This window comes from Pinus tabuliformis, chromosome 7 (assembly GCF_031772625.1).
Source record: "Pinus tabuliformis cultivar Carrire ecotype Pingquan chromosome 7, CPIR1, whole genome shotgun sequence".
NCBI classification, from domain to species: Eukaryota; Viridiplantae; Streptophyta; class Pinopsida; order Pinales; family Pinaceae; genus Pinus; species Pinus tabuliformis.
The window spans coordinates 292518670-292534716 of NC_142293.1; the positions used below are offsets into that span (position 1 = coordinate 292518670).

The 16047-nt window shown below is 40.9% G+C and overlaps 1 protein-coding gene across 1 annotated transcript in view; it reads right to left on the reverse strand.

The window, feature by feature from the left end:
- LOC149247035 (uncharacterized) overlaps nt 1-16047 on the reverse strand; it is a 238722-nt gene that overhangs the window by 18628 nt on the left and 204047 nt on the right. Inside the window, exons 10-11 of the mRNA XM_089443164.1 lie at nt 2694-2768; nt 2237-2375 (exon numbers count right to left, since the gene is read on the reverse strand). Of these exons, the coding sequence (XP_089299290.1) occupies nt 2237-2375; nt 2694-2768 (214 nt within the window). The remainder of the gene's footprint in view (nt 1-2236; nt 2376-2693; nt 2769-16047) is intronic.

The following is a 16047-nucleotide window of genomic DNA, read 5'->3' on the forward strand; positions in this document are numbered from 1 at the left end:
GCTGAAAAAAGTAATTATGTTAGTCCTAAATGTGCTAACCAATTGGTGATTCCTGAATCAAATATAGTTGAAAAGAATACTTTTGGCGAATATGACAAACAATATGACATAAGCAATTTACACATAAATATTGAAGATTATACTTTTACCTCAAAATTCACCGTGAAAACCTTACGTTTTTTCGATAGTGACATTGATAGTGACACTGTTTTGGGGTTACCCTGGATGGAAACTCTAGGTTTCTTTATTCTAAATACAAAGAAGAAGTTTTTAACATTTTCTTACAAGAAGAAGAAAATAACGCGTCAAGATTTTACACTAAAACCAAATTCAGTAACACCAGAAGATATCTCAGAGATTTCAAAAGTAATGTCTCAAGAAGGTAAAAAGCTATTACAAAATATGCAAAAAGAAATTGACAAAATCAATGTTGACAAAAATGAAGAAGTTTCTCGATTTAAAAACCATAGCGAAAAATTGTTGACACAAATTAAGAAACTTAAGAAGGATAAGAAGTCATTAGGAAGCCAAGTCCAACAACTTATCAAGAAGGAAGCATCAAATGTAGGAATTCAAGTTGATGACAAAACAACAAATATCGATTCAGTGAATGTCACAACTCAGGAAGAAGACGAGCAAGTTGAAGAAAACACACGCTTGGATGTTGCAGTTCAAACAATGAACATCCCCAGTGAATGTTTCATAACCAACTCAACAACATCTTCGCCAGAAGAAAATATAAAAATTGGCACATGCCCAGTAAGGAAAAATCAAACAAAAAAAGTTCCATATCGGCATCCAAATCATGAGAACAGACGAATCAACCATACTACATATTTGAACCAGTCAGAACCGAAACAACAAACTAATGTTCCAAAAAAGAGTAATGTAACCTCAACCCAGTGCTACGAGGACAAGTCGTTACAAAGTTTTAGTGATCAGAATGCTATACAGAAGATTAATCTAGGATGGTCTGATCCCTTCTCAATGCGACAATTTTGTTTGTCACTAAGAAGATCATATCAGCTTGTATCGACGAAGATGACTGTTCCAAGAGAGAAAGACTTTCAAAGCCGAAAAAGAGATCAAGCTTTTTTTCATCGACAAGCTTTGAGGACAAAGCTTTTTGAGGAAGGAGGCAATGTAACGAATAAAATATATAAATAATATAAATATAATGTAAAAGATAATAATCATAAATAATAGTTAGTTAAGCTAGTAATTAGGTTGAAGAGGCATGTTTAATAGGACATGACTCTTCATGAAGAGACACTTGCTTGGTATATAAGCAGCCTCTCGTTCTCATTTGTAATTCATCATCATTCTTATTCTTATTCACATATTTAATATAATATTTATATCCTTAATGGATAATTTGATATTCCAAGTGTTTTGGAGTAATTAATTTTAAGAAGGAACTTTGTTCGCTTCACAGAACTTGAAGGTTGATTCAGTGTTTGCATTAGTTGCTGCTACCAATGATCTTCATGCTACAGCTTGTTCATATTTGGTGAACTTACTCATTCTCTTGATCTCTCATTGTACTTTGTATCTCTGTTGTACAATTGATATCTAATAGAAGAATAATTTGGTTGGGTTTTCCCTTTGTGGCTTTTGCCCTGGTCATTGAACCTAAATTCTCTGTCTCATTTTGTTCTTGGTTGTCTTCTATTGTGTATTTGGTTATGTTCTATCTTCAGCTGCTTAACTAATATTGCAGCATAAAAAAGTTTTGTAATAAGTTATTGTTACAGCATAGAACATCTGATTTTCAACATTGGGCTTGGGATCGAGGATTGCTCATGCCTCAGCTAAGATCTGACTTCCTATTTTACCTTGATCCTTTCTGAATCTTGCCTTTTATAGGAAGACCTTTTGGTACTCCTGCTTTGTAATGACACCATTGTACTTAGCAATCTCTTTGACCTACTTTTATGGTCATTAGTTGGACATTAATAAAATTATATTATAATTATCTTACCTACTCAAATTATTTAGTATTTATGACTTCTGAAACAGGAGTATTTTGCAAACATGCTGAAATTCTGTCAACCAAAATTCATTGTTCTTGAATATGATTATCATTTTTTCTTGACATGAATATTTAGGATGAAAATGAAATTTAAACAAGAAATATGCGAATTACTTTTTCACATTTCCGATCATGCCCAATCTAGATGAAAATCAAAATATCAAACTAAAAGTGTCAACCGACAGAATGCTAAAGAACACTTACTTGAGTGCTATTCATCTCAGTAGAAAGTTCAGAAAGGGAGCAAACATGATGAAGACAAATTGAATTCAGCAATGTTGGAAGATCGCTTATACTAGATATGGCTGTATTTTCATTGTTTTCATGCCACGAGCATTCCAACCTGTGCAGCACAATTGGATTAGTTGCAGTAAAGAAATGAAGAAATTCCCCAGCTGTGCAGAACTTGGAGAAATATGCTGAATGGCAATACTTGGGGCAGATCATTCAATGCATACAAACAATACCAATCAGAAAAACAGAAATGTTTCTTCGAACCATGTGCTAAAGTAAAACACAGTGCGTATTGCAAGTAGACGTAGATGTTACAAAACAGATACACTTGCCCCAGCTGCACAATCCCATGTAACATGCATGTGCACTCACACTCACACACAAATAACACACAAGGAAAATGAAGAAGATGAGCAAGAGTTTTCACCTGCCTTCAGCAGCCCTATAACACACTAAACCTGATATGAAAACTGTGTGACCACAGCATATCTTACCAGCTGACCTGAACCATAGGCAGTAAAATCTTTAGATTTCTTACGAAGTCTGCATATGTTGAATATACCACAGGAAAAATGCAAGAAAACAGTGTGACATCCAAAACTTTAAATGGTGGCAAAGTATTGTGCAGTTGTTAATTACTTATCAATGACAGTACATATCAATGGATCTTGAGAAAATTGTGAAACCAAAAATGATGCAAGTAACAGAAAGGGGGAAAAACAGCTCATAGATTATTATATCTGCATAAAGATTTTAAGCGATTATTCATAATATTACTCAATAGATAACACAAACGAATAATGTGCGTTGACAGTATGTGACCAGAAAAGGTTAGATAAAAAAACCACTTTATATCAAAAACTACAAAATGGCGGCATATATTATGTGGAATTCACTTATTCGAAGATAGTTTAGACTAGAAAATTATTTAGAAAGATGCTGAGGAATCAGTAATATTGCCCTTATTTTTAGGATTGGAAACAAGTCCTTGATACTATGATAGCAAATCTCTACAGACCAATCACAACTGCCAACCAAATATCTTTGCTCAGACACAGCTATTATCCATCAACAGGAGATCACTGTTGGATAGGTGTGCATTATTGTAAACCCTTGATCTCCACTGGCTGCAACATGATAAAACAGGATAGTTCATTTCATTTAACTTCTATTTCTTGATGTAGAAAATTGAGATCAAGAACAAAGATGTTCTATGCACAGCTCTATATGGTCTCTTCAGGATTCTCTAACTCAAAATGAAGTCATTCAATGTAAAAGCAACAAATGCATTAACTATACAATCACTAACAGATGTCATAAAGAATTTGATGGAAATCCTTAACGTAATTCATCATAAAAGTAGCCATCCTAGAGCTAAGAGGCAAGCAAAAAGAACCAACAGGATATTGGTGGCAGTAGTAATCATGGTTACAGAATTCAGCCATGTTGGCCATTTTACTACGACAATTTCACTTTAACTCAAATTCAGCGGAATTATTGCAGAAATTTGCTTTGAATCAGTTAACACATCATTGACCACTTGTTACCTCCCTGTTATCACTCAAATCTGCATCACAGGACAGCAAGACTCCAAGACCTGCAGCAAGGAAAATTTGAGTGATAACTGATAAACAATCAGCCCTGGGTCGCTAGCTAACTTTGTTTTCTTCTGGATCAGTATATTTACAATCACGGGGAGGCACCCCCAGTGTTTATGCACTAGAAATCACTTGAAAACTGCATGTCCAGTGTTTATGCACTGGAAATCACTTAAAATATGCATATTAATATAAGAAATCAACAAATATATAATGGCCTTTGATTTGTGTGTAAAAAACCAAAGACTAAAGAATATTGATAATGTGAAAGAATTTCAACTTGCAACAGCTAAATATGAGAGGAAAACAGAAAGAATGTGTGCTCTAGGTAACTGATATGATCAAAATAGAATCTAGATGCATGAAAACTGTCCACACTACTGCACAAGACATAAAATATAGCATCAACAAGTTAGAAAGCTGTGATAAAATCCATGGTCAAACTCCATCTTTGTATTGGTCAAGATGTTGGCTGCATCATGAAGACGAAATAAAAGAGTGATCACAGTATTTCTGCTCAACAGAAAGTATAGACAGATAAGAAAAAGGAAGAGAATATGAAGAAGAAAGGCTGCTAGCTGCTTTGAAAAACTCTGCTTAACAACAACCCTACATCCTTCCTCTGCAAGTTTCTTGAGCTCACTGAGGAAGGTGCCTAACTCGTGCAAGAAAACTTCCAAAATTATTGACTGTAATAAATAAATGAAATGCTAAAATCACCTACCTCATTTTCACGAATAAACCACAAACTATCACTAAGAAGGAGTTCACCCTATTCCATAATTAGCTAAGTTCATGCACGCTCCATATGGTGTTGACTAGACTGAAGATAAAATAAAATGGCTGTCGAAAACTATAAATTATTCATGCAAGGCTGCCTTGTCTAAATTTATACCTTTTAATCATTTTTAATTTTAACCAAACAAGGATCTAGAAGAAGGCCACCTCATTTTTCCAATAATAACTAATGAATCACTCTCCCAAAAATAGAATGAAGACATTGAGCAAAATATTAGGCCACTGTTAAATTTACCCTACAGGGCACCTAGGGTTGCTCTCATGACATCGCACCTAGGGTAAGCAAAAGTATCATTGCCACATGTATTCCACATGGCAAACACATCTGCTGACACTAGCCATCCGGCATAGCAAACACACCTACTAAAAATAGATCTGCTGAAAATAGAAGTACCCTTAAAAATAGAAAAACACAAAAATGTTGAGAACTGTTATGAGAACCCTGCCAATAGCATGTCTAAAACTAGGCACTGCTAAAACAAGAAACCTCTTGCACATCAATGAGATTACTCCCATCAAATTCACTTTTCTGCAAAGAATCCAAACATATGCTTGGAAACAACATACGAGCCCTAAACTCTTAATTGCCAAAATAGCAGTGTCTAGCATGTTGCCCAAAAAAAACTCATCAGCATCGTGAACTTGCAAAGATTCCATATATGTAATCATCTCTTAACCTATGGATCTCCAAACTCTGTCTCCTAAAAAGTAGGGAGATTGCTAAAAGCTGCAATTTTCCCCAAAACTGAGAAATATGACTGAAATGACTCTGCCTCTAAAATGAACTCAACTCCCTAGAAAAACCTATCTTTGATCTCTATGAGAGCCATCTCTGGCTTGTGCAAAAGCTGACTCTGAATACCAGCCTGATGAAAGCTTGTTTCCTCCTCAAAGCCCTGTGGCTGCTCAACATACACCTCCTCCTCTATAACTCCGTTCAGAAATGCGGTCTTCACATCCATCTGATGGATCTGCCAACCCATTTCTGCAGCAATAGAAATAAGGGACCGGATGGAAGTGTACCGAGCTACGGGAGCGAAAGTCTCATCATAGTCAACTCCCTTTATCTGTGAGAACCCTCTAGCCACAAACCTCGCCTTGAACTTCTCAATGCTGCCATCCACGGCATGCTTGATCTTATAAAGCCACCTGGAAGTCACAATTGACTTGCCCTCAAGCCTAGGCACCACTTCCCAGACATTGTTCTTAATGATAGAGGCATACTCCACCATAGCCTCTCTCCATACCTCCTGGTTGGCAGCCTCCTCATAGCTAGTAGGCTCAGAGCCAACAATGTTGGCAACCATGGCTACATAACCGCAAAACCGCTCCCTCTTCGGAGGACCAACAGACTCCACTTCCTTCAAGGTGTCTTGAAGCCACTTGGGCCTCCTCTTCCCTGAAGAAGCTTCCCCATAGGGGACCACATCCTCTACCCCCCAGTCTGGTGAACCTGAAGGTCTGCCAACTGACCTTGGTCTACTTGTACCAGCACCTGTCCTCGAAGAACCTATACCGGCACCTGTGCATGTGTCAACTGAAGTGCCATGTGAACTCTGTACCAATTGACTCCCTAAAGAAGTGCTTGGTGAACTCACCACTAGTGCCCCAGATGTCAATGACACTAAAGTACCTCCTGTATTAGTCGTTCCAAAACCCTGAGGTCCTGCTCCTTGTACTTGACCTCCCTACTGAGGAGAATTTTGTGACTCTCTCTCATCATACTCCTATGATCTACGATAGGCCCCCTCCTCCTCGAACTTCACATCCCTCCTAATCACCACTCTTTGTTTAGAAGGAATGATGATCTGATAGGCCTTCGAAGTCTCGTTGTAACCCATAAAGATACCCTTCTCTGCCATGGGTTCTAGCTTCATCCTATGCTCCTTGGGGATATAAGAATATGTGAGACATCCAAAGATACGAAGATGTCCCACATGAGGCTTCTCTCTAGTGAAAGCTTCCACCAGAGTCATATTCCCCAATACTTTGTGAGGACTCCTTTTCTAAAGATAAACAACAGTATTGCAGGCCTCAGCCCACAAAAATAAAGGCAATCCCTGATCATGAATCATTGCTCTAGCAGCCCCAACAATAACTTTGTTCTTTTTTTCAGACACCCCATTCTGCTGGGGGTAGTAAGGAACCATGAACACTCTCCTAATTCCCTCCTGTGCATAGAAGTCAAAAAACCCACCATCGGTGTACTCACCACCATTGTCTATCCTCAAGGCCCAAATCTTCCAACCTGTATGCTTTTCCACAAGAGCTTTGAACTCTTTAAAGTCACTGAAGACCTCACCCTTGATCTTCAAGAAATATATCCAACTCCTCCTAGAGTAGTCATCAATGAATATAACATAATACTCGTAACCACCCAAAGACACATGAGACATACGGCCACTAACAGCAGTATGAATCAACTCTAGTCTACCTGTAGATCTATTGTCGCTCACTGGGAATGGTAACTTGTTGTACTTGCCCAAAGCACACCCTCTGCAGACCTCATAATGCTCGACACTGAAATCAGGAACTCCAGTAGTGATCTCCCTCAGTACTCTCAAAGCTCCATGATGCATATGCGCCATCCTATACTGCCATAACTCGCACAAGTCTCTACATCTGGTGGTACTAGTGTGAGTGCTATTAGATGTGCTACTCACCAATGCTCCTACCGACTGAAAAAAGAACCTATATAGTTTCCCAGAGCGCACTCCAATCACTTTGGCCGAAGTGATGGAAGCTCCCTTGGGATGCATCAATACCTGCCCTCCTGAGAAAGTGACGTCAAACCCCTTCTCCTCCATAGCAGACACTGAAATCAAGTTCTTCTTCATCCTCCAAACATACAAAACATCCATGACCTTCAAAGGAGGCAAATACTTTGTCTCAAAGGTCACAGTCCCCACACCAACAGCTCTCACAGTGCTTTCATCTCCTAGTACAATCTCAATATCCAGTGCCCTCTCTACAAGCTCTAAAAAGAAGTCTCGTGCACCTGTCATATGGCGGGAAGCCCCGCTGTCTAAGTACCACACATTGGATGATGTACTCCTACTAGATGTAGAAGTAATAAATGCAAAGTCTTGGTCAAACAGTGAAGCAAACTGTTCCACCTCTGCTGAAGCTGCAGTACCCTTCTTCCCCTTGTTCTTCCTCTTAGGACACGTAGCAGGATAGTGTCACTTCTTCTGACATGCCCAACATTTGACTTTGGACATATCCATATCTTTCTTCTTCTTCTTCTCCTATCCCTTAGCCCCATCTAATGAGGCCCCTTTCTTGGCCTTCCCTTTGTTCTTCGCCCTGGTTGTCAAGGCTACATCCTCCTCATCTCCTATCTTCACCCCACCATTGCCAGTGTTCTGTATCTCATGTTGCACACAATCATCCCAAAGTTTGTCCCAATTGGGAAGATTCTCCCTAGAGGTAATAGCATCTCCAAAGACCTCCCAAGACTTAGGAAGTCCCGCTATAGCTATCCTGACTAACTCTGTGGGTGCAACTGTCTCACCAATAGCAGTCAAATCATCACGTACCTGTTTGACCCTGCCAAGATAATGAACTACACTTTCAACCTTTGTCATCCTGATGTTCTTCAATTGTTCTTTGAGTACCATCTTCCTACTCTCATTGGTACTCTGATAGAGAGTGGTTAGAGTTGTCCACATCTGATATGCATGTGTTTCCTCTCACCTGAGGAACCACATGATCCTTCAGACTATCCATCAAAATCTTTTTTGCCTTTGCATTATTTTTTGTGAATTCAGCAAGTTCATTTGCAGCAGTAGGAGGTACAACCACTTGCCGCACTATGTCCCAAACTATTGCCTCCTCAAACACTGCCTAAATTCTTTCCTTCCAAACAGCATAGTTGGATATGCCATCCAGTGTGTCATCTATCCTTATGAACATTGCCATGACTGCTGTCCAAAATTTACAAAACCAAGAAAATGGAGAAATGAACGTTCTACCACAACCTTGTTGTCCCAAAAGTTCAGTTTGTGTGATATTTCACCTTGCTGTCCCAAAATATCAGTTTATTGCCCAAACTGAGTTTGCTGTCCAAAAATTCAGTTTGTTGTCCAAACCACTGTTTGTTGTCCCAAACTACCGTCTAATGTTCGAAGTGCAATTTTCAACCTGTAGCTCCGACACCATGTTGAAATTTCATGACAAAAAAAATTCCAACAATCCCAACCCGGTTTTAATTTCACCTTATCAATCTCATTCACTTAAATGCCCTTTCCCATAAACATACATTCAACATATAGAATTCTGGAAATGAAATTTTTAGATTAAAACACATCAGACTGTCAACACATGCTGAAAATAAATATGAACATAACCAGACCAGCAACACACATAAAAATACACAGATTTTTTGTCAACTTAGACCCAGGCAAAAGCCCTTCAATCTTCTTGGGGGGAAACTTGTTAGAGAGCTCTTCAAATTTATTTATCTTTCAAGTTCAGGAAAAATACTTTTGCAGACAAAACAAAACAACAAAATACAACTTATCTCTTCAGCCCAAAACTCCTTGAAAACCGTGCCCATTTTGCCTCGATTTTCATGCCCACTTGACGCTGAAAATATGTACTGTATGGATACGACTATACGGACTATACGGATTTTTTCCAAAAAAAAATTCAAAAATTTCTCTTGAGCAGCATGCAGCTCATAGCATTCAATGTTGTCCGTACTGTATTGTCTTCTAAACATTCATTTCCATGCCCAGAAATCACTCCTTATGCTTGCTGCAACAAATTTCTCCTTCAAAACTTTTCTCCAGCTCTCAGCCTTCTTTATCGAATCTACTCATTAAGAATGAATGCAGTCTCTCTTTTTTTCCCCTTTTGTTTCCCTAAACGACTTTTGGGCAACCCTAAGATCTAATCACTCAAATTCATTAAGATCAAGGGATGAGATTAAATGCGCATTTAATTCTCACTTTCTATTTTTTAACTCACCCATTAAATAAAGTACCCACATTGTACTTTATGTCTAAAGTCACTCTTCACTTTATAATTTAACATTGACTTTACCACTTATAAAGTCACTTTCACTTTATAAAGTCACACGTAGGAAAAGAATTATTTTGGACACTTTTCCCTAGGTAGAGACTAACCCATGGGAAACCACTTGTTCAAGGTACATTAAAAATCAACATGTTAGTATAGTTCCCTCTTCAACCTACAAACATACATATCTCTCTCATGCATCTCAAATTCCTCTGGTTGTTTGATATACACCTCCTCTTCTATCACCCCATTCAAGAAAGTTGTCTTGACGTCTGTATGGTGAATCTGTCATCCCATCTATGTTGCTAATGAGATCACAGTCCTCATAGAAATATCTAGCCACAAGAGCAAAGATCTCCTCGTAGTCTATGACTTCCTTTCGCGCATAACCCTTGGCCATGAACCTAGCCTTATATTTCTCCAGGTTGCCATCTACAACATACTTAAGCTTATAGATCCATCGAGAGCCAACCACTGACCTATCCATTGGTCTAGGCACAACCTGATCCAGGTGGATGTTGGTGGCCACCCACCTATCCCATTTGGACCCCAACAACTGTCTCTTTCAGTTTTTCAGTTTCCTTAATTATAGCATAGTTTACTATTTTTAGCAGTTTTTCGGGTCCTAAACTTCCGGAGCCGTTTTGAGGCCCTAAACGACGTTTTTTGGGAAATCCACCGCCAGCGATTTTTTTGAATAAAAATCGTCTTTTCCGTCGTAGTCCTAGGAGAGATCTTTCCAACGGGCTATCATGCGCGTCAAACGGAGATAGTACGACCAATTCGCGACCACGGGAAGTTGATGCACCAACTTACCCAAAAACGGGGCCCACAATTTGGCGTTTCATCTTCTAGGGTTAGGTTTTGGAATGTGAAGGGTTTTCCATTGTTTCTCAACAATAAATAGGCCCTCGAGCCTCATTGTAACACGGTTCGAAACAATTCAGAGGCATGTAGCCGACACATCTCTTCTCAGAGATAAGCTACCATCGCCCTAACTGGTTTATTTCTATTTGTAAGCATATTTCAATATTCTCCATTAATGAAATGAAGTATTATTTCCGCTGCATCTCTATTTTTATGGTTATCGCATCTCTATATTTATGGTTATCTTTGTAATCTATTGCGTTCCTGCTTAAATCCGGATCAGTGGTATCAGAGCGGTCTGCTTTTTCTCTGTTTTTCTTTGCATGTCCCCAACGAGGTCGGGATATAAGGAGTTAGGGCTTGAATTGGTCGAACCTTTGCAAGACCAGCCTCGCAAATCTCGACGACCTCCCATGGCGGATGAGAAGAAAGACGAGGGGGCAGGAGATCCTATCAGAATATTGCTCGAAGAAGCCCTCAAACGACAAAGGAACGCGATGATGGACAGCTTTGCCCAAATCCTTCAGCGGCTACCTAGAGGCGACGCATCGGCTTCCAACAGTTACTCTAGAAATGCCACACCATTTAAGGTACAAGTAAATTTTGAAATCCCCATCTTCGAGGGTAAAATAGATGCAGATGTCGTAGATAAATGATTAAATCTGCTCGATGGGTATTTTTCTGTTCATGAATTTTCAATTCGGGAAAAGATTGTTTTCGCTCTTCTCAAAGCAGCCCCCCACGTTAAGGACTGGTGGGAAACCTACTGCGAACAGAAGGATGAAAGTACAGGCTCACTATTTTCAGCCGCACCCACTTGGAATGACTTCCGGGATGCCATCAAGGAGCAATACTACCCCATCAAAAGCTATGAGGACAAATACATCAAATGGACCACCCTACGGCAGGGACGAGACCAAGATGTGGCAGAGTTCACAAACATTTTTCATACCCTTCGCACACAATTGGGTATCAAAGATTCTGAGCTGCATCTAGTACTCAAATACCGCGGCTGCCTACACAGATACATCCAGGAAGAGATGGAGTTCTTGAACATCTCCTCACTCGGCACAGCATACCGATACGCTGTCAAAATCGAGCAAAAGTTCAAACAGAAGAAGCGAGACTTTGGATCTGCAAATCCAAAGCCCAAAGGACAAACCCAAGGCAGGGTGACCCAAGACAACCCGTCAGAAAATAACAACACCACGAAGCCGAAGAAGGACACAGGAAAGTGGTGTGAGTTCCACAAGAGTCCCACTCATAACACAAGTGAGTGTCGGACCAAGCAGTCGTTGGTGGCCGAGCTGAAGGCTTCCGAATCAGATGCATGTTCCGACTCTGAGTCAGAACCCGACAAGGGGAATGACAAAGGGAAGCAGATCATTGATGCGGATCCCAGCGCCACTGTTGCTACTGCCAAGATCCAGAAAAATGAGCCCGAAGATCCAGAGGAGGGGGAACGTCTTTTCCACTCACAGATGTGGGTGAAGGGTTCGCCGCTGCAATTCATTGTCGACAGTGGCAGCCAAAAGAACCTCATTTCAGCAGAGGTCGTGAAGCGGTTGAGCCTACCAACTACACCACACCCACAGCCGTACAGTATCAGTTGGCTTCACGAAGGACGAGATCTCAAAGTTCGCCAGCAGTGCCGCCTTCCCTATAGCATCAAGCCCTTCACAGACGAGGTATTGTGTGATGTTACACCTCTGGATGTTTGTGATGTACTATTAGGCCAGCCATACTTGTGGAGGCGACATGCTGTGTATGAGTCAAGGCCTCGCGCTGTCATCATTTCTTTGGATAATTCATTATACAGGATACCGGAGGTAGCCCCACCTACCGCCACCTCTTTGATTACTGCTAAGAAAGGCAGCAAGCTCATCTCACAGACTAGGAAATTTATTTTCTGTCTGGTTCACTCCCGAAGTAAGGGGAAGATCGTTGCTACATCCATGACCCCCGCGAAGGGTTCCTCCACACAGCAGCAGCAACAGAGGGATACAGTCGTGACAGAACACAGGAACAACTTCTCCTTACCCGGAGGGGTACCACACAAGTTTCAGGTGGACGACAAAGTTTGGTTACATTTGCAGAGGGAGCGCCTTACCAGAACCCATCAGAAACTCAGACCACTTCGACATGGTCCTTACACCAGTAACAAGGCTACGGGAAACAATGCTTTGAAGCACAGCGTTCCTCCATTCCTTCGCTTGCACCGAGTGTTCAATGTGGACCGTCGCCGACCATGCTCCCCACCATTTCTGGACACATCAGAGATTGCAGAACAGCTCACCAGAGACCTAGCTCAGCAGAAGCTTCCTCATCTCAGGGAGGAACTCAACGCAATGGGGACCATTGCTTCCTAAGGGGGGAGGAATGATCCAGGTGGATGTTGGTGGCCACCCACCTATCCCATTTGGACCCCCACAACTGTCTCTTTCAGTTTTTCAGTTTCCTTAATTATAGCATAGTTTACTATTTTTAGCAGTTTTTCGGGTCCTAAACTTCCGGAGCCGTTTTGAGGCCCTAAACGACATTTTTTGGGAAATCCACCGCAGCGATTTTTCTGATAAAAATCGTCTTTTCCGTCGTAGTCCTCGGAGAGATCTTTCCAACGGGTTATCATGCGCGTCAAACGGAGATAGTACAACCAATTCGCGACCACGGGAAGTTGATGTACCAACTTACCCAAAAACGGGGCCCACAATTTGGCATTTCATCTTCTAGGGTTAGGTTTTGGAATATGAAGGGTTTTCCATTGTTTCTCAACAATAAATAGGCCCTCGAGCCTCATTGTAACACGGTTCGAAACAGTTCAGAGGCATGTAGCCGACACATCTCTTCTCAGAGATAAGCTACCATCGCCCTAACTGGTTTATTTCTATTTGTAAGCATATTTCAATATTCTCCATTAATGAAATGAAGTATTATTTCCGTTGCATCTCTATTTTTATGGTTATCGCATCTCTATATTTATGGTTATCTCTGTAATCTATTGCGCTCCTGCTTAAATCCGAATCACAACCTCCCATACATCATTGATCATGATGGATTTATACTCCACCACTGCATCCTACTACACCTAATGTTGTGTAGCCTCTTGATAGCTGGAAGGCTCTCTGTCAATGACCTTTATCACCAACGCCTTATACCTGTCTGGTTGTCTGCGCTCTCTGGTGTTCACCCTAAGAGCTCCCATGAACTCATGTGTATCTCTTAATGTCTAAAGCACCTCCTTGTTTCTTCTTCTGCTAATGGTGGTTGGAGCTTCATGCTCCTCATCTTGCCCCTATTGCTCCGTCTACAATGAAATCAGCATACCACCCGCACCTGAGCTAGTGCTCATACTGGTAATAGTACTCGTGCTCTGTTCTCCCTGCCACTATTGCTCAACCATTAGGGCTTCTGTTAGCCCACTCTCATCATCTGATAGCAACTCGAGAGATCTTCTAAAGGCTTTCTCCTCCTGGAATTTAACATCACATCTCACGATGATCCTCCTGCTACTAGGAATGTAGATCCTATACGCCTTGCATTTTTCATTGTATCCAACAAAATAACCCTTCTTTGCAGTTTGATCCAATTTGGCGTGTTCGTCATCTGACACATGACAACAAGCTATACTGCTAAAGACTCTGAAGTGTCCAACCTCTAGCTTCTTCATTGTAAAGGCCTCTTCTAGTGTCATTTCCCAGCACTTTATGAGGAACCCTATTCTGAATGTACATTGTTGTGCTACATGCCTCTTCCCATAGAAACTTGGGCATATCCTGGTCATATAACATTGCCCTTGTTGCCCCAACTATCGTTATGTTCTTCCTCTCTGCGACCCCATTATGTTGTGGGTTGTATGGAGTTGTCCACTCTCTTCTGATGCCCTCCTTCGCACAAAACCCCATGAAGGCCTTATCTATGTACTCGCCTCCATTATCTGTCTAAAGCATCTTCATCATTTTCCCTATCATGTTCTCCACAAGATCCTTGAAATCTTGGAAGCGACTGAAAACCTCGTCATTTTCCTTCAAGAAATAGATCCAGGTTTTCCTGGAGAAGTCATCAATAAAGGTCACAAAATACTCATAACCCCTAAGAGATCTAGTAGACAACGGGCCACATATATCTAAGTATATCAACCAAAGAAAACCACTGGCTCTACTGTCACTCCTTGGGAATGTTACTTTTGCAAACTTCATAAGCACACACCTTTTGCACACATCTTCGCGTTTTGTGCTCAATTTTGGAATTCCCATCACAGTCTCCCTGAGCAACCTTAGTGGTCCATGATGTAGGTGTCCCATCCTCTCATGCCATAACTCCCCCATGTCTCTGCTACTGTTGCTACTAATCAGTGTCTTTGGAGAATCAAATTGCAACTTGTACAACTTGTTGCTCCTTGCTCCAATCTATTTGACCTTCTTCCAACTCTAGTGTTTGATGTACACCTTTGGCCCCACAAAATAGACATCATATCCTATGTCCTGTAGTGCAAAAACTAAAATCAAGTTCATTGATAAACTTGGCACATGTAGCACATCTATAATGTCAATACTCTTGTCTGACTCCCTCTGAATGTTGATGGTAACTCTCCCAACTAGAGTACACTTGGTCTTGTTTCCCATTTGTATCTGGAAGTCCATCTCGTCATATGTGTTGACACTCCATTACCAATATAGCAAACACCTTTGGACATAGAGCTAGAGAGGCAAGCTATGAGAGCAAATACATCCTCTAGTCTCGAAGACAAATCCTCAATCTCTACTGAAGTTGTTGTCAGCTACTTCCTCTTGTTTTCTCCCTTCTTCTGGTTAGGGCATTGGCTGCCCTAGTGTCCTAGCTAACCGCAACCAAAACACTTGACCTTACTCAAGTCTTTCTTCTTCATTTCTCCTTTTGAGCTCGATCCCTTGTTGGAACCCTTCTTCACCTTCCCTTTTCCTGCTCGAGTACGTTTCCCTATTCCTTCTCAACCCTTGGAGTTTTTCCATTGTTGCTACTACTGACACTAACCAAGTTGAGTCTAACCTCCTTCTAAGTGAAATCAATACATAGGCGATCCCAACTCGGTAACCAATCTCGTACATTGATAACTTGGACAAAGACTTCACATTGCCTAGAAAACCCATTCAAGGCTACTCGCACTAGCTCGGCATCACTTGGCTTATCTCCAACTGCAGCCAATTCATCTCTAGCAAGTCGAACTCTGGTGAGGTAGGAAACCAAGTCTTCACTCTTCTGCATCTTGATGGTCCTCAACTTTTCTTGGAGAATCAATTTCCTATATTCTGTAGGATTCTAGTACAGATTGACAATTGCATCCCACATATCCTTTGTTGTATCCTTCTCAACATCCCATAGATCATCAAGAAGGCCCAAAAGAGCCTAGTGAGCCAATGGATCTAGCAATTGTTTCTGAAATCAGTGTCTTTGACTCCATCAAAGATAATCCTCTTGGCTTTGGCATTCTCCTTTCTGTAGGTTGTCAGTTGTTGTTGA